Genomic DNA, 25102 nt, shown 5'->3' with positions numbered 1-25102 from the left:
TGCTTGTCCACAGCCATGCCAATTATTTTCAATCCTTCTGTATGAACACATGTGAGCTGTGTGAAATGAAAAGACGCTTAGTTCTCTTTAAGAAGATCTCGTAGGCACAGCTGCCTAATGGGGAGCAAGAAGCCACAGGCCCTGGATTCGAGGCCTCCTGTGAGGATGCTCCTAGAGAAATTCCTCACCCTCTCTGGAACTCAAGTTGCCTTACTTGTTTATTTTAATTTATGCATTTGAGAGAGAGAGAGAGATTTGTTGTTAAGTCGCCTTTCTTGTTAAACAAGAGATGGTGAATCAACAAAATTCTGTCCAGCTCTCAAAAGTTGGAGTCGGATGAGTCTCTTTTCCTTGAACTGTCCTAGGCCCACTTGGACCACTAGAGGGCACTCACACGCTGGGCTAGGCTGCAGAGGTATGCCCAGTGTGTGAGCTCACTTACAGGCTCTTTCCCATCCATGGCCTCCATCCATAGCCTTCTGTTAGCTTCTGAAAGGGCCTGTAGAGTGATGGTTCCTTGCCTAAGGGAAGAAAAATGAGAAGTTGAAAGCAGACAACTCACCTCACCTGAGAGAATGGAGTCTTGTGATCTAAGGTCCCTCTCAGCCCTCGGAGGTGTCACACTGAGTAGGCACAGGCATACAACACTCAAACTTTTCAAAATCTGTTTTACTCAAAAACAATAGACCATTTAGAGAACAGTCACCTGGGGAACCCTGAGGGAGGTGGTATGTTGGTGGCCTCATGCTCGGGTTGGGCAAGGAAATAGGAAGGCAGACGCCCAGATACCTCACCGTGATACTCACTTCAATCGGCCCTACACTGCTCTACCTGCCTCTCTCCAAAGCCAGCCGTTTGGTCTGGGCTCCAGGGGTGGGCACGTTCATCATGGACACATTCATCTTCAGGAAAACAGCTTTGCTCCTTCCACCACCTGGGATGTCCAGGAGCATGTCCAGTTGGAAAGAACTCAACAGCATGCACAGTGGCTCAGCCCCAGGGACGAGGCGTCTGGCTGACTTAAGCAATCCTGTGACTAACAGTAACAACTAAGAGTAATTAAGTGCTCGCCAGGTACCAGGTTCAGTTCTAAGTACTTTATAGATATGAATTTATTTCATCTACCCAGGAAGTCTATAAAGCAGGTACTATAGTTTTTTAAACGTCCTATTTTACAGAAGCAGTAACTGAGGAATAGAAGGGTTACCTGAGTTCACATACTGGGTAAGTACAGTGGACCAGGATTTGAACTGAATAATTCTGGCCCAGCAGCTTTGTTCTCTCCTAACTACTACCCTAGAAGGCCTCTTCTGCATGGCGGAGGGCCTCAACCCCGATTTTATTCTATTTACTTGCAGGCTACCTATACCTAGAGATATCCAAGGTCTTTTTAGACTTTCAAAAACCTCAGTGTGCCATTACGAGAAGCTCGTTCCTCTCTCTCCTTCTGTAAGATGAGACCTCTCTTGGAGTCATGAAATGATAACAATGATGAGAGACCTTGAGAAAGTCACTGGGCCTCTCTGGGCCTGTTTTGTTATCCAGAAGGACGTTGCAACAGAGAAACTGGAAGGTCCTTTCCAGTTCTGATATCATGGGTTCCTGTTTGACCTGCCCTTCTACCTCTTACTTCAATAAAGTATGTAATTCCTTTATTAAAAAAAAAAAAAAAGCTCTTAAATCATCTTTAAGCAAGAATCAACTTAAACCAGGACTTGGCTTTGGACACTGGATTCTTTCAAATTTACCTTTCGCTTGGAAACACCCAGCCTTTTGGATATATCTCACGGGGCTAGAAAGTCCAGAAACCTTTGGAAAGGCAGCTACGTAGCCAAATCCTGCAGCCAGAAGGCAGGCAGGCAAGCAAATGGGTAACAGACACAAAAGCAGAAACTGAGGACCAGATGCAATGTTAAAACCTTTCTGGAACTGAGTCCCCTATGTGGGAAATCAAAGAGCCAGTGTGTATCCTCGTTTGACCCTACGTAGAAGCTGAAAGAATCAATAAGTGACTATTCAGGAAGCCCGGGAGGACTCTTAAGTGCTACAGAAAGTCAAATTCCAAGAACAATATTGTTAGCAACAGGTGACAGAGTGCCGACTTCTAGTCTAGGTTGTTCCGTTACGATCTACTCTTCTGTTACGACCTACGATGACAAATCCTCTGCCCTCCCTGAGGTCTCAGTGACCCATCTGGAACGAGAAGGCGTATTGGTAGTAGAGTGACATCATTCAGAGTGTGAGCTTGGAGAGTACAACACCTGGATTTCATCCTGGCTCTGCCGTTGTCCGGCGATGTGATCTGGGTCGCTTAATTTCTCTCTGTCTCCTTGTCATCCTTTGAAAAATTGGGATAATAATACCCCCTACCTCAAGTGACTGTGCTGAGGACTAATGGAAATTATCATTCAAAGGGCCAAGAACAGTGCTTGACACATAGGAGCTTCAGCAAATGTCAGCAGTTATGTTGCTGCTGCTGCTGCTGTTGTTATTGCTGTCGTTGTTGTCATTATTTTTGCCATTATTATTATTATTATTATTATTATTGCCTTTCGAGCTCTGGTCAGCTATAAACCTGTGGCTTCGAAGACTGGTAGAAACACTAATAAAAAGTGATCCTCTATTCCTGAAATAGAATAATAAAGACCCGAAGCCCCTTTGCTCTGCGCCGCAGGGAACATGAATACAGGTGCCCACTGGGCAGCCCGACTCTGTTCCTCGTAGCAGGACGACCAGCCTGGAAGGCAGACATCACATCCCTCAGAAAACCACATGAGCCTCGGCACCTGTTCTATGTTATCTTTGACCGTCTGTTGCACAGTATAGGGGATTAAATCAGGGAATGGTTTTAAACGTGCCCAATATGTGGTAACTAAAATCACAGACACACTGAAACTTTAACTCCGGGGTTCTAGTCTCAGAAATCCCCAGCATTCCAGGGTAGGAGAAATAGATTAAAAATGAACACCCGATGTATTATCTTGCATGAGGCATGCAGAACACTAGGTGCGAGATACATGCATATGAATTGGTCTCAGCTCCTAACCTCAGAGCTGAACTATCTGCAACTGCTTGGAGTCCACGAGAATGTTAAGTGCAAATACGTAGCTCACAAATTTAAGCCGAAAAGGTAATCAGCATGAAACTGAAGGCAGAAAATGTTAATTTCTCATAAGCACCTTCATGCTATGAAACCCCAGACACCAAAGGTTCGTGAAAGAAAAGCCATAGGCAAAGGTCACTTTCCCCTCCCTCTGGGCGTGCTGCTTTGGGGACCCTGAGTGACAGCATCGTGGTTACCGGCAGCCATATTTACTGTAACAGTCATCTTTGACTGGGACCATCCATTTTTAACCAAAAAAAAATATATATATATATATATAGATTCACAAACAGAAATTTAAAATGGGGAAATTGACCAGTAGTTATTTATTCCCAGACCAAAAAAAAAAAACAAAACTGAAATGCCCTCATTTATTAGACTAATCTTTGTGATTCCAGTCACTGGTAGTTTCGTTCATATGATATTGTACTTAATCCTCCAAGTTCCTTTCTAGTAATCTGATCATTTTGTTAAATTCTATTCTACTGAACACAATAAGCTGTGGAACAAAATAGATCAAGAGCCATGGAAGCGGGGAGCAGACTGACAAGCCTCAGAGAGAAGGGGGGGGGGAGGAAGAGAGAAACCAAGGAACTGACACGCACACGTGCACAAGCAATGGACACGGACGACATGCGGGGAAGGCAGGGTGGGGAGGTCGGTGTCATTGGGGGGAAAAAGAAGGAACATCTGTAATCCTTTCAACAATAAAGATATATATTAAAACAACAACAGACTGAAATAAAGTATAGAAAGCTATTTAATCACGGAAATTTGGATCAACCTCCCACCTACCTAACCTGCCTTTATCCAAAGTAACTCCAAATGCTCTCAGGTCATTTAGTTTTTCATGCATGTAGGGGAAGGAAGGGGGTGGGGGAGGCACAGGCATGCTCTTGGGAAGGAGAGAGAGAGAGAGAGAGAGAGAGAAGAGGAGAGGAGAGGAGAGGAGAGGAGAGGAGAGGAGAGGAGAGGAGAGGAGAGGAGAGGAGAGGAGAGGAGAGGAGAGGAGAGGAGAGGAGAGGAGAGGAGAGGAGAGGAGAGGGCGCCAAATGCTCTCATTTTAAAATGTAAATGTTAAATTCCCCTCTGACAAAATTTCCCCAGGTCAGATAACAAGAGGAGGGCACTGGAGAGACTGAGTGCAAGGAAGTCCAACGTTTGCAATCCTTGGCTGAAATCACAAAGTTGATCATCAAACTATGTCCCCTTTATATAAATATCCGTAAAGTGGGGAAGGTCTGTATAATGTTTGCACCAAGTGGGTGGAAAGAAGACCCCCCAGTACCACTACAACCCTCCATGGCATCTAGCTCCCATCAAAAATGTATTCCAATTCACTTGTTCTTATGTTATATTAGGTTTTAAAAAGAATGAGTCTTGTTACCTTGTCCTTCTGCCACGTCATCAGACCCTGACCTTTTGCTCTGAAAGCACATGAACTGCCAGGAATGCCTGCTCCTGCCTAGAGCGAGCAGGGCAAGGCCTGCCCGGGACAAGCAGCTCCGGGCCAGGTCTAACAGGGTCCCTGTGAAGGACAGCCGGAAGAGCCAAGACATCGATGTCATGAACAGATTTGCTCATCCTCATCGAGAGATGACAGAGGGAAAGGCCTGCCCCGGCTCAGCACCCGGTGCAGGGACATTGCCCACTCACAGCAGCACAGCTCACCTTTCATTCGTTTCTATATCAAAACAGAACCTCTTGTCAATAGACTCCGTCTTCCTCCTCACGCAGTACTTCAGGGTTAAGTCCAAGGGTCCCTGAGAGAAGACAAGGATTGAGAGTCAATTTGGAAAAGAAAAAAATGCACAAAAGCTTCTTCTGCCTCTTGCAGTGTCCTTAATGTCACTGGGAAGGCATCTGTCGGGGCAGCAGGAGCAATGAATGCGTAGCCTCACTGACAACCTTCTGTCCCTTCGGACAGTAGCTGCAGCAAGATGGCAGATGGTTTCTCCCTGCTCCAAAAATCAATAAATGACCATCACTTTTTTCCAAGTGCGCTAGATTAAATGGAAAGCTCGTTACACATCATGTAAGGGGAGTGTAGGAGAAATAGGCTGCCCAAATCGCATTAATGTGTCCAGGATAAAATTTTCATTAGATGTCTAGGTGGGGAGATTGCAACGGGTAAGTGGCTTTCTGCAACCCTCCTTCCATTAAAGTGGCTGAGGGAGGAGCGGGAGACAAACATTTCTCTTCCCCACCTCTAGACTCTTGAGAATAACAGGGCTTACAAAAGCAGCCTCTCCAGGGATAGAGCAGGAGTAGGGAAAATAAGCCAATGTGTGTATTAGTCAAGGTGGCATTCGGTATCACATGTGAGCAGGATAGTTTGGTCCACCTTAGTCTTGTGGGCACTTAACAAGGCCATTGAAATCGATTTTGTGCATATTAAAACTCCCCAGTCCCACGCTGATTAGTTAAACTCATCTTGCCACCTTGGGGAGTGGGGAAAGGTTTGGGGGGGGCATAAGAAGAGGCATTAACTGCTTAAAGATACTTGAGTATTACATAGACTGTGAGGTAGGTATAGGTTACTCCAACTTTAGGCAACAGACTAACTCTTTCAAAAAGGAGTTTTGGTAAATGATTTACATGTTAAAGTCTTGCTATTTAAAGGAATCCTATAGTAGAGCCTTCTGAGAAGCAAGTCATACTCTCCACCCACAATTCAAACATAGTCTTGCACATTTCCTTTGTACAATGTGACAGGCAGAATGGTGTGAAAGAGTAATCTAATTAACAGAGATCTTTCACACCACTGAGAAGTATCGAACCCAGTGCAAACTTAGGCCAAGGAGGACATACGAAGCCATGGCTTCGCCTGACAGTGATGGATTTGGTTCTTTGACACTAAGTCAACATTTGGTCTTTCCTGAAATGCAGTCACAGGTGCATTGCAAAAACACTGTGGCACACAAAAGAACTGACCTGCTTAGCACCCGGCTTCTGCTCCATTGGCGTCATGGTGAGTGTTCTGGTCTCTTTCTCATATTGGCAGTAGTATTTCACCCAGGATATTCCCAAAGCCCCTAGAAAGAAAGGCAAAAGCAAACTGACAAATTAATCTTTGGGCTGCATAGTCAGGCCACCCCTCAGATGGAAGCTGTGCATAGCTCGCCCCTCAGGGTCATGCTCTAGATGCAACCCCTTCCCCTGAGCTGCAGCCCTGCACCGCCACCAGCCCACTGCACATGTGGAGATCCGAGCCCTCATCACCTGCTCTCCACATGCGCTCTGGCTTGCTCCAAACCACTCACCTTGCCATGTTCCCCATGAACATGGCCACTACACATCCTGTGGCACAAGCTGGAAACCTGTCACCTTCTGCTCCTGCTTCCCTGGGATGTGCCCCATTTGATTGGTGGTTGCATTCTGCCCATTCTGTCCCCTAAATGTCTCCTCCAGCTGTCTCATCCGGTCCACTCTTTTAGAACTAAAAGAGTTCAGCACCCTATCGCTGACTTCTCTTTTTCATGTTTTAGGAGCTGTTTCAAGCAAAACCAAAATTCATTATTTTTCCAATTAATTCTTTCAGTGGCCTTCTCCCTGGTTTCCCCATCTCTGATCACTCTTTCTAGTGCATCTCCATGCTTCTGCTAGAGAAATACTGTAAACTATATGTCTCTATTTGTGTCATTCCCCTCGTTATAAACCACACAAGGTTTTCCCACTGTCTCCAAACTCCGTAGGCTGGCCCACAAAGCCCCCTTCCTATTATGATCAGATTTACCTTTTCAGTGTTGTTTGTTTACAACCCTCTCCTCTGCGCTCCTGTCTCACTGAATTACTGTCAGTCGCCAAATAAACAGGTGGCCATATAACTCATCATCCATATTCAACACATATTTAAGAATGACTGGGGCACCACTGATAATTCCATCAGGACAGCAGATATAAACCAGGACTGTCTGAAGACCCTGCAAACAAACTACATCCTCATACACCTCTGTGCCTTTACTCAGACAGTGGTATACACCTGGAATTTTCTCTCCCTTTTTCTTTACCTATCAAGACCCACTCATAATTCAAGTTCCAGTTCAAATATCATTTCCTCAATGAAGCCCTTAAATACATGCCCCTTATATATATGCTCAACACATTTATTATAATTACTGATATACTTGTCTGTCTTCCTCATCAGACCGGGTAGTTCTGTATAAACTAGTAGGTTATAAACAAAGATTGATGCATTTTTTGTGTGCCTCATATACTGAGTATTGTCTAGAGAAAAGGATGCTCAGTAAGCATACATTCAACTGACCAGCAAAACCACATCCATTTGACAAATTAGAAAACTGGGCTATAGAAGGATCATGTGGCTAATTTATTAGAGCCAAGATTACAAAGACATTATTTTGCAATGTCACAGTGGTTCACAACCAGTGGGCATGTTTGGCAATGTCTAATGACATTTCAGATGATCACACCGGGGGAGTTCTATTAAAATAAAGTGGGGAGAGATGCTGCTAAACATCCTATAGTGCACAGGATGCCCACTCGAGAACAAAGAACTACCCAGCCCGAAATGTCAACAGTGCTGGGACTAAGAAATACCGCAATGCAGACTTGAAGCGCTGACCCTGACAAATGGAAGAACACATCTTTGAAAACCATAAAAAGTTAATTGCTCTAAGGGAAGAAAATCAAAACAATATCGCTGATACAAAATCATCCTTTGTGTATTGAAGTGGTTTTTGCCACTGGTAGCCTCTGGGTAGCCTCTTCTGCCTACTCTCCAGGAAGAACAATTCTGGGCAGGGAATGAAATCACAGGCTTTGGGGGCACTGAGTCATAGTTCGTAGGAAAAGCAAACAGTACATACAGGTTTGCCTAATGTAATTTAGCAGGCAGGAAAACTTGAATCATCAGCAATATGTAGTGACTGGATACATTAACCCATTTTCCTTGGTTAACAATGAACCATCGCCTTGCCCACTGAAATCACAACAGTTATTTAGTGCTTTAGAGCAACCTTGTAACCCTAAGGCAGTGGAAGGACAGAGTACAGAGGTAGGACACCGGTTTTGACATTTCACAGACCTGAGCTTACACTGAGGCCTGTTACTTGATAGTTGGGTGACTTTTTTTTTTTTTTGCCTTTTTATTTTAACATCTTTGTTTTTATTTATTCATTTTTTTATTAATTAATTTATTTATTTTTGTTACAGATGTTTCTCCTTTTTCCCCCACTGATTCCCCCTCCCCCTCCCTCCCTGCCCTGTCCTCAGCTTGGTTGTCCATGTCCATTGTTCATGCACACATGCATATAAGTTCTGTGGTTTATCTCTCCCCCACCACCCCTCTTCTGGGGATTGTCAGTCTGCACCTCATTTCCATGTCTCTGGGACTACCCCATTCCTCAGACTGTTATGTTCATTATATTCCACAAATAAGTGAGAGCATATGATATTTGTCTTTCTCTGTTTGGCTTGTTTCGCTTAGGATGATACTTTCCAGGCCCCTCCATGTCATCTCAAAGGATAAGATATCTTTCTTTCTAACAGCTGCATAGTACTCCATTGGATGACTTTCAACTGGTGATATCTGTGAGCTTCAGTGGCCTCTTGTGAAAATGGGTATAATAAAGTGGTCCCAAAGATTAAATGAGACAGTGTATTTAAAGCTCTTAGCACCATGCCTGGCACACAATAGGTATAATAAATATTGTTTTTCTGCTTCCTATCCCCTACCTCCCTTTTTGCCCCAAAGAGTCATTAAAAGGACTAAATGGTTAACAATCCCCATTTTGAATCACAGAGAAAACCTGAGGCCTTATCATTCCAGAGCCTTTGTGAGACAAATCCTTACCCACCCCCCTCTAATTCCTCCTTCTTTTATATTTTCATATCCCCAAGCTGCTCTCCAAAGAGGTGTTGTTCTCAGGGGTGTGTGATCATTACTAGTGCCCAGAGTTTGGAAAGGTCAAAAAGCAGTAGGTGCCAGACTACTTGAACCCAGTGGGTACCCCTGTATTCCCACTCACATTTCTCTTGGGTATAGAGATAGCCTTCAATGGTTGGCTGTCCTGGAAGTTTGCAAGTCTGGGGAGCCTCTTTCATCCTTTTCTTAAGTTCTTCCATCTCTTCTCGGGTACTGGAGAAATGATTTCTTGTCTGCCAAGACACCATCGTCATAATCATGATCATCATCACCATCGTCATGAGTAAGCAATTTTTGGTCAGAGACCCAGAGCTTTTTGGCTTTCATCACGTGTTACAACACAGCAAAAAGCAAGTGTTGAATGCCACAGAGGCTACAAAACAACTTTATGGAGTTCAACAGCAGTAAAGACTAAAAGGGGAACAAACATAAATAGAAATGTAGCCATAAAACCACATTTGGGAGACTTTTTTCTAACAAGAATCACATAAGACTAATAAATATGGGCACTTAGAATTCTGAGCATGAGCCTGACCCCTGCTTCACCAAAAGGGAGCCTATAAAGAAGGTTCTCAAAGAACATTATCATGGCAACTTTTATCTTCTGCCTCAAGTAAAGTTACTGCCTACTTTAACTCTGATTTAAATGCTGGCCATTAGGATAAAATATATAAGAGGATGCTCTCTTTGAAAATAGGTGAACAGAAAACTTATGTTTTTTTAAACAAATTTGTGTTTTTTAAATATGTTTTTATTAATTTTATTAGAGAGAGAGGAAGGAAGAGAGAGACAGAAACATCAGATGTGAGAGAAACATTGATCAGCTGCCTCCTGCACGCCCCCTACTGGGGATCTGGCCCACAACCTGGGCATGTGCCCTGACAGGTAATCGAACTGGGACCTCTCAGTCCATGGGACGATGCTCAGTCCAGTGAGCCACCCCGGCCAGGCTTTTTTATAATCATGAATAACAAAAGCTAACGGTAAGAAATAATATTTTTAAAATAGACAACTAAAGCACAATGGCAAAACAGTTTGAAATGTGGGTATGAACATCATTAGGTGTCCTCAGTATTTAGTCGCAAGACTGTCACATGACAGTTGGCAAAGGAGATCTGGGGTGCCCTATCTAGTTGGGCCCGCTCTCCTCGTTATCCTCTAAATGTGTTCACCATTTAGATTCGTGCAGAGGCTTGTGCAACTCATGCTTGTCAAGATATCCTTGAAGGAAGATTCAAGCAATTAACCAGGTTATAGGAATACTTTGTAAATCAGCAGAGGATAAGGGCTTTCACATTCTGGTGAAGGAAAGTCCCCAGAAAGGAGAGTTCCCAGAAAGGAAAACAACTATAGTAACCGGCAAGTGAACATCCTCCTAAACAAACAAGTGAAACCTATTTCCACTGCCACTCACCAACCACTTCCATGGAAAAATACAGCTATACATTTCATGTACGTTAACAACCAGTTCAGAGTCACGACCTCAGTGATACCTTCTTTGACTGTACTAGGCAGTCAACTGTTCAACTCTCTGTGCATCTTTAAAATTGTTGGTGTTCATTTTATTATAGCATTGATCACAAGGAATTATGATTTATCTGTGATTATGTCTCTCTCCAACAAGAGACGGTATATTCTTTGAAGACAGAAAAACTAACATGCCTCATTGTAGTATGAAGCATGTTACAATACCTGGCACAGAGTATATGTTCATTATATCCGCAAGCATTCATTAAATGTGAGTTAAATTAAAAATATATATATGGTACAAGAATGGGAAGGCTATGCCTATGCCCATCTATAGGAACCAACGTGGGAAAGCAGGTGGAGAAAACCTTTAAAAATAATTTAGTTAACTCTAGCAATAAGTAGTGAGAAAAGGAAGACAGGGGGAAATGGGCATTCATGGTAATAAAACCCACAACGGGTGTCTTGCCTGACAAGCAGGGAAGTAGCATAAAACCTGTGCATAAACAAGCCAATAGCTGGGTTCCCATCTGGGAGAGATGCAGCAAATTAGCAACACTTGAGAAATACCGGATAGATAGTGTATCGGTGGGTGGAAGGGTGGGTTTGAGCACCAGTCAGCCCAGGTACAGGGCAGAGCTAAGAATGAAAGAGCAAGAACAGTCCAGTCCACTAAAACATCTGTGTCCTGACAAATTGGCTGAGGCACAAAAAACCTACAATCCAAAGGTCAGAGTCATCAGGGTTTTTAAATCCCACTGTAATGCAGAGACAGGTGAAAAAACTTACATTCTGCAAACTGAGCTGGAGCTTTTGTTTGTATGGGAGGAAATCTTGTGTGAGCTCCACAGTCAAGTTGTTGGAAATGAAGAGGCTATGGAGAAAGGCCAAGACCTAGGAAAAATAAAAAAATAACTTTGTCACCAGCATCTTCCCGTTGATCAAATAAAGAAAACACAAGCATAGAAAACAAATTCCCTGCAGTGTTTACTCAGTATAGTCTTAAAAGCAGCCATGCAAACACAAACATGTCTACACATAGCTATTCTCTTACTAGGTTAAACATTTACACTAAACCCAGTTCCAGAAAATAAGGACTACTAACAAATTTATTCATTTAGATCCTTTTCAGGTAGCACAGAAAACCATTCACAATTTGGACTGTATGGGGATAGACCGTGTTTTTTCTCCCTAAATCCTCAGGACTAGCACAGAGTAGGTACTCAATACATATTTGTTGAATAGGTAACAGAATGGAAAAGGAATAAAGTCAGCATCTGTACCTTTATGAAGACTGCCATAATGCTAAAGAATCCAAGGAGCTAGAACCCAATTTCAAATTAGAAATGTTTTGAGGGAGTTGCAGAAGAAGACGTACAAATGATCAATAAAACTTTTTAACTTCCAACCCCATTAAAAACGAAATACACATAAATAAAAATAAAAATATATGACTTTTAACTATCAAATACAAACATTTAAAAAATAACACTTAATGCTGGCAATAGTGAAGTAGAATAAAAAGTAATAAAAATTGCTTTATTCTTTTTAGAAACTAAACAGGTGAGCACACATAAATATGCACATATGCTATACACATATAAACACATATGTATATATGACTACGAACTATATCTGCATATATACATAAACACATACAAAAACTATGTACATAAACACATGTGTATATACACTACTATGTAATATACACATATGTGTATATGTGTGTGTGTGTGTACCATACACACAGTACTACACACAATCTTCCTGTTTCTGTCCCAAGCTTTCCCATCTCAGGAAACAACAACACTACCCAATCATTCAGTCAAACCAGAACATAAAGAATCATACCTGCTTTCTCTTTCACTCACACCTCAATCCAACCTATCAGTAACTCCTGTCAGTTTTGCTTCCAGACACGTCTCTCATCCAGCCATTCTTTTCTATTTCCACTACCACTACTCTAACTCAAACAACCTCTTCTCTCACCTAGAGCACTACACTAGCCTCCTGACTGGTTTCCTCCTTACCAATGTTGGCCTCTTTCAAGCCATTTTCCATACAACAAAATGAGCCCATGTTATATCCTGTTTAACACCCATCAGAGGTTTTCCACTTGCCCTCGGACTAAAATCCAAACACCTTACCGTGGCTATAGGTCCTATGCCTTTCTTTCAGACATTACTTGCTGCCACTCCCTTATATCTCACCAGTACCTAAAGGCTAATCTTTCATTCATTGATTACACCATTCTTTCCTAAGTTAAGGACTGTGCATGTCTATCTTTCTGTGCCCAGAATGTTCTTTCCCTGTTATTCACATTGCCTCACCTTCACTTTCTTTAGATCTTAAATGACACTTTCAGAGGGCCTCCTTAATGACTTGATCTAAAGTAACTGTCCATGTTTGTTCTTTGTTTTAGTGCTTATCACAACTTACAATTATTTTATTTATGTATAGTTTCTTTCCTTTCTGTCTACCCATGAGAATGTTGTATTCATAAAGACAGAAACTGAGTCTGTCTTTTTCACCATAGGATAACCAGTGTTTAGCACAGTGCCCAGCACATAATAGAAGCACAATAAATATTTATGGAATGAATGAATACATACTTGTTTACACATGTATATGTACAGATATATACAAATGACAGATACACATAAACACAGAGGTATACACTCATGTGCATAGCTAGTCACACAGGTGTACACACACCCAAATCTTCAAGTAGCTGGGTATACATAGATAGAAAAATAAATATTATAGATACACAGACAATATGGGAAAGAAAATGTCACAATATTAACAGTGATTATCTCTGTATAGGGAATTTGTTGTTTTGCTTTGTTTTTCCTATATTTTTTCTAGCTTTTCTACAATAAGAATACACTTGCTATAATTTTAAAAGTGTTAAAATTCAACATAATTGTCAAATCAAAGTACATCATATTTTATGACAAATTAAAGGATTTAAGTAAAAAAAATTAAAGAAGATAGAAGTAAAAGTGGTAGAATGGGAAGTCATTGAGTGCAAAAGACATGAGTTCCTAGCACAGTGCCTGGTACAGTATGGGTATTTTTAAAGGCTTTATGAAGCATGAGAGGAAGAAAAAAGGAGAACTAGGTAAAAAGAAGGGAGACAGAGAAAACCAGGGAGGGAAAGAAGAAAAGAAAAGAAAAAAAGAAAGAAAAACCATAGCTAGAGAGAAAACATGGGGGAGGAAAGAGAGAGATTTGTATTAAACACTATCTTTCACATTCTTTTAGTTTCTAATTTTAAGATCAAAGTTCTCCACATTTACCAAGCATCTGGTAAATTTTTTTAAGGCATTAATCAACAGGTACAACTTACCGGCTCCACAATATTGAACTTCTTGGACTCCTGAACTTCCTGGATTTGATAAACATAATCAAGGGAGGACTCAAAAAAAACGTGCCTCTCCTTGTCCACTTGCAGGTCTGCCTGTATAAAAAGGGTAGCAAATGTCACAAATCAGCATTTGACCCCAAAGCAGAAGAATATACAATTTTTTCAAGTGCACATGGACATTTTCAAGGATAGACCACATGGTAGTAGACAAAACAAGTCTCAGTTAATTTAAGAATATTGAAATCATATCCAACATCTTCTCTGACCACAACAATATGGAAATAGAAATCAAAACAAGGAAAAAAATAGAAAAACACACAAACACATGGAAGGTAAATAACACGTTACTAAACAATGAATGGCTTAACAATGAGATCAAGGAAGAAATCAAAATATACCTTGAAACAAAGGAAAAGAGAACATAACAACCCAAAACCTATGGGACACAGCAAAAGCAGTCCTAAGAAGGAAATTCATAGCAAAACAGAACTACACCAAGAAGCAAGGAAAATATCAAAGAAATAATATAACCTTACACCTAAAGGTAATAGAAAAAGAACACCAAAGCCCAAAAATGTGTACAAGGAGGAAAATAATAAAGAGTAGAGTGGAAATAAATGACATAGACACACACACAAAAACAAAAACAAAAACAAAAAAAAAGATCAATGAAACCAAGAGCTCATTATTTAAAAATAAAAACAAGATTGACAAACCTCTAACCAGGCTCATCAAGAAAAAGACAGAGAAGACCCACATAAAATCAGAAATGAAAGTGGAGAAGAAACAACTGACACCACAGAAATACAAGGAATTATAAGAAAATATTACAAGCAACTATAGGGCAACAAATTAGAAAACCTGGACGAAATGGATAAATTCCTAAAAACATAAAAGCTTCCTAAATTGAATCAGGAAGAATCATAACATCTGGGCAGACCTATTATAACTAATGAAATTGAGCCGTAATCAAAAAACTCCCAGCCTGGCCGCTGTGGCTCAGTAGTTGAGCATCGACCCATGCACCAAGAGGTCACCGGTTCGATTCCCAGTCAGGGTACATGCCCAGGTTGTGGGCCCAATCCCCAGTGGGGGCATGCAGAAGGCAGCCAATCGATGTTCTCGCTCATCGATGTTTCTATCTCTCTCTCCCTCTTCCTTCCTCTCTCTCTAAAAAAATATAAAAATAAATAAAAAATAAAAAACTCCCAGGAAAGAAAAGTTTTAGATCAGATGGCTTCACAGGTAAATTTTACTAAACCTTCACAGAAGAACTATACCTATCCTTCTCAACTATTCTAAAAAACTCAAGAGGAGGGAAGATTCCCAAGCTCATTTTACAAGGCCAGAATTATCATAATTCTAAAACCAAACAAAGACACTACAAAGAAAGGAAATTTATAAGCCAATATCCCTGATGAACATAAATGTAAAACTCCTCAATAAAATATTAGCAAACCAAATCCAGTTTCTCCATGGTGAAGGATCCATCAACAAAACAAAAAGACAATCTACTGAATGGGAGAGTATATTCACAAGGATACATCCAAAAGGTGTTACTATTCAAAATATATATGGAACTCATACACCTCAATAAGAAAAAAAGATACAATTCGATTTAAAAATTGTCAGAGGACCTGAATATTCACCTCTTCTAAGAGGATATACAGATGAACAATAGACATATGAAAAGATGCACAATGTCACTAGTCATCAGGAAAATGCAAATCAAAACTACAAAAACATATTACTTCACATCTGTCAGAATGGCTGTTAATATATCAACAAACAGCAAGTGCCGTGGATGTGGAGAAAAGGGAAAGCTCTTGCACTGTTGGTGGGAATGCAATTGCTGCAGCCACTATGGAAAACACTATGGAGAGTCCTCAAAAAACTAGAGACTAGACCTGGCCAGTTTGGCTCAGCAGTTAGAGCGTCAGCCCATGGACTGAAGGGTCACGGGTTCAATTCCCAGTCAAGGGCACATACTTGGGTTGCAGGTACGGGAGGCAACTAATCAATGTGTCTCTCTCACATCGATGTTTCTCTCTCTCCCTCCCTCCCTCACTTCCATTCTATCTAAAAAAAACCAATGGAAAAATATCCTCAGGTGAGGATTAACAACAACAAAAAAACTAGAGACTAGAACTACCATATGACCCAGCAATCCCAGTTCTGGGTATTCATCAAAAACATAAATTTGAAGATATATGCACCTCTATGTTCATTGCAGAATTATTCATGGTGGCAAAGACGTGGAAATAACCAAAGTGTCCTACAATAGAGGACTGGATGAAGAAGATGTGGTACATATACACACCGGAATACTACGCAGCCATAAGAAAAGATGAAATACTACCATTTGCAACAACATGGATGGATCTTGAGAATATCCTGCTAAGCGAAATAAGTTAGACAGAAAAATAAAAAAAAACATAAGAACCATACAATTTCACTCATAGATGGAATATAAAACTGAAAGCAACAAATGAACAAACAAGACAAACAAAAACTCAAAGAGCAGACAACAGTATGGTGGTTCCCAGAGGGAAGGGGGTTGGGAGGTAGTGCAGGGTAGATGGGCTTCAAATATATGGTGATGGGCCGTGAACACGTAATGCAATGTATAGATGATGTGTTATACGATTGTACACTTGAAACCTATATAATTTTACTAACTACAATACATTTAATTTAAATAAATGAATAACTGGGGAAACTGCATGCAGGGTAGTAAGGATGTATGGGAACTCTCTGTACTTACCATTCAAGTTTTAAACCCAAAAATGCTCTAAAAGTTAATTCTCTTAATATTTTTTAAAAATGTGACTAAGGATCTCCAGCTTTTTTCTGCTTAAACAAGTACAATGGCTGCCTCCTTGCTCATTGGGAAAGTCATCAGGGACACAGACAACAGCATCAAATTGCCAGGACACTCCAAAAGCTTTCACTGTGACCACCTCCCAAAGCATCAAGTTTGGACAGTGTCCAGACTTGCAAAACCCCCAGGGTCGGTGATTCTCTAGGACAACTCACAGGACTCAGCATATAGTCATACTCATGGCTAAGATCTATTTTAGTGAAAGCATACAAACCAAATCATCAGATGGGAAGGAAGGTGTCTTGGGGGGGTGGGGGGAGAAGAAACATTTGTAACAAAAATAAATTAATAAAAATTGGGAAAAAAGAAAAAGAAACACAAATCATCAAAGGAAAAGAATACGCGGGGTAAAGTCCAGAGGAAACTAGGTGCAAACTTCCAAGAGTTCTCTCTTAGTTCAGTCACACAGGTCAAACTCCAGCAAGAGGTTATGATAACACATTGCAATGCTGTCTACCAAGGAAGCTTGCTAGAGACTGAGTTGAGTATCCTAGGTTTTTCTTGGGGGGTGTACACAGGCACCTTCTGCCGAACATGTACCAAATTCTGGACTCCCAGAAGAAAACGAGGTGTTCAGCATAAACCACGTTGCTTGCACAGGCAGTTTAGGCACACTGAGTCGCAATAATTTAGGGAAACTTTTATATCAGTGTAAGGAAGTGTTTACCAGCCAAGAGCAATTCTTGTAAGCAGACATTTTGAAGCACAGTGGTCTCAGGCCTGTTATGTCAACTCTTTTCTGCATAAAGTCTTTGGCACAGAATAGATTAAAAAAGAAGAAAACAAAAGTGTGTGAAAGAAAATGGCAGAAGACCCCAAACTAGTACTTCATTCCTGTTTATGACCAAAAAAATAGTCCTTTACCTTCTCAATACTAACTTCATCCATCACTGAGGATCTTGACTCATCACCTTGAAACACCTCGCATGATGTGATGTATACTCACTACATCAGGTGTCTGGAGATGACCTTCAGCTCTGCCACAATGTGTGTGACCTTGGACAGGATGAGTTCTAAGAGTGTTCACAGCTCATGTCTATGACCTTATTCAATTTGGTATCTCTTTTCATATTTGAATCTATAAATCTCTCCATATGTTACTGGACCTTTTATCCAATACATAGATCTGTTCTTCCATTTAAAAAGCCTTAATCAGTTCATTCCTTCCTTCCTTTCCCCTGCACTAGTCTTCTGACACAGACCCTCTCCCCCAGATCACTGTAATAGTTGCCAACTTGGTTTTCCTGCTTCTAGTTTCTCTCTGATCAAATTCATCATATTCCCCCAGCCAGTTTAAGGTTCCTAAAATAAAATTCCACTCATATTGCTTGCACAACCAGAGGCCTTCAATGATCCTCCCAGGGCCGACAGAATTCAGTATAAACTCCTGCGCCTATCATTCCACAATACAGCCTCAACTTGCCTGATCACACCTCGTGGTGCATTACCCTTCACTAGTAAGGCAAATCCTGGTTAAACTGTTTCCCAAACATACTCTACGTTTTCCATCCTGGGGACCATTGCCCTCCACTTGAAAGATCCATTTCTCCATTTCTATCCATCAAACATTTTACCTATGGCTGGAAAGCAACAGTCTTCCACCAGTTTGTAATCCTCCAAATACTTTCCCACCCCTGCAAGGACACCACGTGCACATACATATTACAGTAGGTACACAATTCTACTTGTATAAGCATCATGTGTGTTCTTTTTTTTTTTTTAATCCTCACCCGAGGACATTTTTGCATTTATTTTCAGACAGAGCAGGAGGGAGGGAGCGGGAAGAGAGAGAGACATCGATGTGAGAGAGACACATCAAGTGGCCGCCACCCACACAGCCCCAACCAGGGCCAGGGCCAAACTGCAACCTAGGTATGCACCCTTAGCGGGAACCGAAGCCGGGACTCTTTCGGTCCACAGGCCAACACTCTAACCGCTGAGCAAGACCGGCTAGGGCATCATGTGTGTTTTTATCCAAATGGTATGCTGCAGAAGGATGGGAAGCATGTGTTACTGGCTTTGCATCCTTGCAGCACTCAGCATAGAGCCTGACATGTGCTAGGCACTCACCCAACAGTGACTTTTCTAAATTGAAATCAATGCAACTCCCATATGACCTGTAGTCCCAGTGTAGAACCAAAAAAAAAAAAATGCTAATGTTGGAATACCTCGGAGGAAAAAGGTAGATCTCTTCGTGATCCAGCAAATACAACCCTAATTTAACTCTCTCCTTGTGTGGAAGATGGAATCCAAAACTTAGAACTGAAAGGGATTCTGGGAAGCATTGAGTACCACTGCTTTGGTAGACAGGGGAACTCAGACCAAGAAAGAGATACGCTATTCAAAGTCATGCCGTGGGTCAGTGGAGGATCTGGCTGGAGAACTCGGGACATCTGGGTCCCAGGCCGTGGTTTTAACTGGCAGCACTGCCATCAGCCACGATTCTTGGCTAAGGCAGGGTACGAGGAAAGCCTTGCAATAGGAAGCTGCACATACCTCTTGTAACTGAGATTCTTTCTTTTTGGAAGACAGATGTATGTGCCGATCCAGCAAAGAATAAAACCTCTCACCATCCTTTTCAAATTTCTTTTTCCGCTCCTAGACGTGGGAGAGAAGGCACAGATTAGGATGTCTATAGTTTTCATTCCGCTTGCTCAGAACCGAGAACGAAGGACACAGAACCAGGTTTCATGTGGCCAATCTCTCTATTTCCTGGGAAGAAGGAAAAAAGAGAATATTTGCTTTTGCATTGGTCTCAGGAGTTTTGACTTCCTCCGATATAGCCCAGAATCGCTCCACCTACGCACAGGGCAGTTCCTACTGGGCCTGAATCCTGGGACCACCTTCTTCTTCCCGTTGTTTCACAGTCACTAACTCCTCATTCAACTTTTTTAAATGGAGGAAGAAGAAAAAACAATAGTGAACTTAATACATGCCTTTAAAAAGGTTAATCTACAGTGCGTTTAGACAACCTAATAATAAGTAAAACATTTCCAAGAGGAGGCCGGGGTTGCCTCTGTAAATGGTGAGTTCTGTGGTATTGTTTAAGCATTTCACTGCTGCGTATTAAAAGATGATGTTATAGGTCATTTAAAAATCCCGAAAGGACCCTGGCTGGTTTGGCTCAGCGGTTGAAGTGTTGGTATGAATTCGATTCCCAGTTAAGGGCCCAGACCTGGGTTGCAGGTCGGGGTCGTGTAAGAGGTCAACCGATTGATATGTCCTGTTCACACTGATGTATGTCTCTGTCTCTGTCTCTCCCTCCACTCTCTCTCAAAAATAAAATCAATGGCCCTGGCCAGTTTTGCTCAGCGGTTACAGCATCGGCCCGTGGTCCAGAGAGACCCGGGTTCGGTTCCCACTAAGGGCACGTACCTCAGTTGCAGTTTGTCCCCGGCCCTGGTTGGGGTCGTGTGGGTAGCAACCACTCAATGTGTCTCTCTCACATTGATGTTTCTCTCTCTCTTCCTTTCTCCTTCCTGCTCTATCTGAAGATAAATGCAAAAATGTCCTTGGGTGAAGATTTTTTTAAAAAGAGCTAAAAAAATAAATAAAATCAATGGAAAAATATGCTCAGGTGAGAATTAACAACAACAACAAAAATCCTAACTGTTTAGCTGGAAAGCAAGAGTTGGAAAACTTTTGGGGGATGGGGGACCCAACTGTCACTCTCCGCAAGTAGGAAATTTAATTAAGCTCCGCACCTCTCAGCACAACAGCCTCCAAAGGTACACTAACCATGCTCACTTGTCACAGACTAATGCTGACACTCTGAAATCCTGCCAGCAATGTGCTGGGAAATCCATGTCAAAGGCTTGTGTTGTCTCATAGAAAATCCAAATTCAGTGAGCGACAGTGTACTAGGTACTAGAAGAGACACAGCAGGGAACACACAAATAAAAAGAGAGAGAGAAAAAAAAAAACCAACCTCACCCATGGTTTATTTCTAGAAGCCATCTGTGGCTAGGCAGGAAGCCAGGACAGAGCTGAGTGACCTCTGACCTGTAAGGAATGTGCTTTTACCAGAGGGAGAGAAGTAGAGAGGAAGCTAACATTAACTGAAGCCCACACTTAAAACCCATGATCCCATTTCGTTTTCACACTGCCGAGAAGTAGATGCTATAAAGGAAATTAAGGTTCAAAAAAGGTGAACTAACTCGCCCAAGGTCACATAATATGCAAGTCGATCTGATTCATTCCACGTAGTCAAATGGAACCCAGATGATCATTGGAGAAAATACAGTCGGGCAGCTTATAGGTAATCAGGGAGCCTGGTGAGTAAAACTCAAGTATGTCTATAGCCCTAGCCCCAACTCAGACACCAAAACACAGGTCAGAGAGATGTTCATGCAGATCGGTAGGGCAAACTGTCCTTCCAGCGGCTGAACCTACTTAAAGTAGCAATTGTTTGAAGAAAGCATGGCAGCCAGAAAAATGTCAATGACTTCTATGGGTCACTTTATACTCCACTTCCATTTTATTTTAAATAAAAACTATGAGATACAAAAAATATAAAAAAATTAATAAACAAACATGAGATATAATTCACATATAAAATTCAACCTTTTTTAAAAGGGGGACATTCAGGGGGTTTTAGTAGATTTACAAAGTTGTGCCATCATCACTGCTATCTAATTTCAGAATATTTCCATCACCTCAAAAAGAAAGCCCATACCTATTAGCAGCCATTCCCCCACTACCCCACTCCCTGTCTCAAGAAACCACAATTGCCTTTCTGTCTCTATGGGTTTGTCTATTACAGACATTTCATATATAAGTGGAATCATACAATACGTGGCCTTTTGTGACTATCTTCTTACACTTAGCATAATGGTTTCAAGGTTTACCCACATATCAGTACTTCATTCCCTTTGATGGCTGAGTAATATTTGATTGTATAGATATACCACATTTTCTTCATGAATTCATTGGTTAAGGGACACTTGGATTATTTCCATCTAGAGGCTGTTATGAATAATGATGATATAAACATTCATGAATAAGATTTTTCTGTGGTCATATTTTCAATTCTTACAAGCATATACATAAAAGTGGAATTGCTGGGTCATATGGTCAACCTGTGGGGATTTTTTGTTTGTTTGTTTGCTTGTTTGAGGCCCTGCCAAGCCAAACTGTTTTCCAAAGGGAGTGTATCATTTTACCTTCCCAACAGCAATGAATGGGAGTTCAAATTTCTCTACATCCTCACTAACACTTACCTTTTTCATTATCACCAACCTAGTCAGTGTGAAGTTGCATTAACGATGGTTTGCTTTGTATATAACTACTGATGAATGATATGAAATGTATTTTCATGTTTATTAACCCTTTGTGTATGTATGTGTGTACTGTTTGGAGAAATATACTTTTAATTACTTTGCCCATTTTTAACTTTTTTCTCTTTGTATTTTTCAGTTATAAGAATTCATTATTACTCCGAATACTAGATGTGCAATTTTCTCCCATTCTTTGGGTTGTCTTGGAACTTTCTTGGTAGTGTCCTTAATGTAAAAGCATATTTAATGTTGTGCAGCTCAACTGGTCTATTTTTTTCTTTAGTTTGTTGTGGTTTTTGGTGTCATGCCTCAGAAACTATTGCGTGATCTGAGGTCATGAATATTTGCACCTAAGTTTTCTCCTAAGAATTTTATATTTTTAAGTTTTAATTTTTGAACATGGTGTGATGTAGGGTTCCAGTTTCATTCTTTTCAAGTAGATATCCAGTAATGCCAGCACCATTTATTCAAAAGATTCTTCTTTCCCTCAAAAGATTCTTCTTTCCCCCACTGTATTGTTTAGGCATCCTAATAAAATATCAATTAACCATAAATGTATAAGTTTATTTCTGGACTCTCCGTTCTATTTTATTGATCTACATGTTTATTTTTATGTCAGCACCACATAGTCTCCATTACTATTGTTTTGTAGTAAGTTTTAAAATTTAAAAGTATGTGTCTTTTTCAAGATTCCTTTTTCTATTCTGGTGCTTTCTACATGGATGTTAAGGTCACCCTATCAATTTGTGCAAAATGCTTAACTGGGGTTTTGCCAGATGTTTCACTGAACCTGTAGGTCAATTTGTGAGTATTACCATCTTAACTATATTAAGTCTTCCAATTCATGAATATGGGATGTCTTCCTATTTATTTGTTTATTTATTTATTTATTTATTTAGGTCTTCCTTAATTACTTCCAATAAAATTCAATGTACAGGTCTTATACTTCTTTTGCTAAACTTATGCCTAAGCACTTTAATCTTTTTGATACTAATGTAAATAAGATTGTTTTCTTACTTTAATTTTCAAATTGTTCATTAAGCATGTATAGAAATAGTTTCAGGTGTACAACATAGTGGTTAGACAATCAAATACTTTACTAAGCGTTGCCCCAGATATCTCCTGTACCCAGCTAACATCAAAATTATGATTGAAAACAAAATTTAGAAAAACAAAAAGAATGTCTAGAAATATAATTTGTTTTTGTATAATGATCTTGTATCCTGCAACATTGTATTCTGACTCCTTTATCAGTTCTAATAATGTGCGATTATGATGTGGTGTGTGTGTGTGTGTACTCCTTAAGACTTTCCATATACAAAATTAAGTTATATGCAAATAAACATAGTTTTACTTCTTCCTTTTCAATCTTGGCTAATTATCTTGTGTAGAACCTCCAGCATGATGATGAATGGAAGAGGCAAGAGTACATATCCTAGTATTGTTTTTTTTTTTTTTTTTTAACTTAGAAAGATTTTAGATTTTCACTATTAAATATTATGTGGATTTTTTGTATTAGCCAATTATCAAGTTAGGAAACTTCCCCTCTATTATTAGTTTGTATAATATTTTTTTCAAATGTTTTTCTTTGTGTCTGAGATGTTTGTGTACTTTAGTTTTTTAATCTATTAATATGGTATAATTCATTGATTGACCTTTTTAGATGTTAAACCTCACTTGGTTATGGTATATTAATTCTTTTTATATGTTGTTGAATTTGGTTTCTAGTATTTTGCTGAGGATTTTTATCTGTAAATTCATGAGCGACACTGGTCTGTAGCTTTGGTTTCTTACTATTTTTGGTTTTGCTATCAGGGTAATACTTGCCTCATAGAATGAGTCGGGAAGTATTTCCTTCTCTTCTATTTTTGGAAGAGTATGTGAAGAATAACTCAATTCTTTAAGCCTTTCGTAGAATTCATCACTGGGGCCAGCTGGTCCTGGGCTTGTCTTTTTGGGAAGTTTTCTGACTACTAAATCAATGGCTTTATTTGTTATTGGTCTATTTGAATTTTCTGTTTCTTCTGAAGTCCACTTGCATTTAATTCCACTAAAGTCAGCCACCAGTGACATCAGTCTACTGCTTCTTGGCCATTCCAATGTGGGTCAATTTCACTGCAGGTGCCAAATGTAGCAGAGGCTCTAATCAAGAGTCACTTTCTATCCTCAGGTCAAAAGAATGTTGTTGGACTGATAAATAAGAAAAGGAACTCCTATTTGTAGAGAACGCCCATTTGCCAAGCAATGTGAGGATATGTAATATACATTATTTTATTAAAATAGTCACATCAACTCTGAATGCTAGGTTTAACTTTTTCAACTTTTCTGCATTGAATTTTTTTTACTTTTATGTATTGTTGAAGATACTAGAGATGTCCCCTCTTTTTTCCCCATTGACCCCCTTCCTCCCCACTCCCACTCCTCTCCTGCTTTCCCCAAACTAATGTGTGTGTACATTGGTTGTGCATACACGCATATAAGTTCTTTGGTTTATCTCTTCCACTCCCCCCACCCCACGTCCCTCTGGGGTTTGTCAGTCTGTTCCCTACTTCCATGTCTCTGGACCTATTTTGATCAACAGGTTATTTTGTTCATGATATTCATAAATAAGTAAGATCGTGTGGTACTTGTCTTTCTCTGACTAGCTTATTTCACTTACCATAATACTCTCCAGGTACATCTATGTCGTCTCAAAGGATAGGAGATCTTTCTTTCTTACAGCTGCATAGTATTCCATTGTATATATGTACCACAGCTTTTTTATCTACTCATCTATTGATGGAACTTGGGCTGTTTCCAGATTTTAGCTACTTTGTTTAGTAGTTTCCATACTTCTCTCCTCTGTTTCCACTTTTCTTAAGCTATGTGTCTTAGTTTGGGGATTTTTGTTTGTGGTTACCATTAGGTTTATAAAAATAAAGTTGCATATATACAGTTATTGTTGTTGTTTGAGTGTCTCTGATATTCATCCTCCATTGCCAGTTCAGACCTTTATCCACCCCCCTTTTATGTTTTTACTGTCTGTCACAAATTATCCCTGTTTATGGTGTAAGTTTTTGGTGATCTTACTCATAGCGTTGTGACCTTATGTCCTTTGTTTCAGGTACAATAACTCCCT

The 25102-nt window shown here is 40.4% G+C and overlaps 1 protein-coding gene across 1 annotated transcript in view; it reads right to left on the bottom strand.

Annotated features, from left to right (window-relative positions):
* The window catches only part of OPHN1 (oligophrenin 1), a 293249-nt gene that overhangs the window by 113546 nt on the left and 154601 nt on the right, over nt 1-25102 (bottom strand). The window contains exons 6-12 of the mRNA XM_036271467.1: nt 19205-19306; nt 13810-13920; nt 11247-11351; nt 9094-9223; nt 6038-6138; nt 4775-4866; nt 443-521 (exon numbers count right to left, since the gene is read on the bottom strand). Of these exons, the coding sequence (XP_036127360.1) occupies nt 443-521; nt 4775-4866; nt 6038-6138; nt 9094-9223; nt 11247-11351; nt 13810-13920; nt 19205-19306 (720 nt within the window). The remainder of the gene's footprint in view (nt 1-442; nt 522-4774; nt 4867-6037; nt 6139-9093; nt 9224-11246; nt 11352-13809; nt 13921-19204; nt 19307-25102) is intronic.

The sequence above is a fragment of the Molossus molossus genome, unplaced genomic scaffold, assembly GCF_014108415.1.
Source record: "Molossus molossus isolate mMolMol1 unplaced genomic scaffold, mMolMol1.p scaffold_m16_p_2, whole genome shotgun sequence".
NCBI lineage: Eukaryota > Metazoa > Chordata > Mammalia > Chiroptera > Molossidae > Molossus > Molossus molossus.
This window is presented reverse-complemented; position numbering and strand designations above follow the sequence as displayed.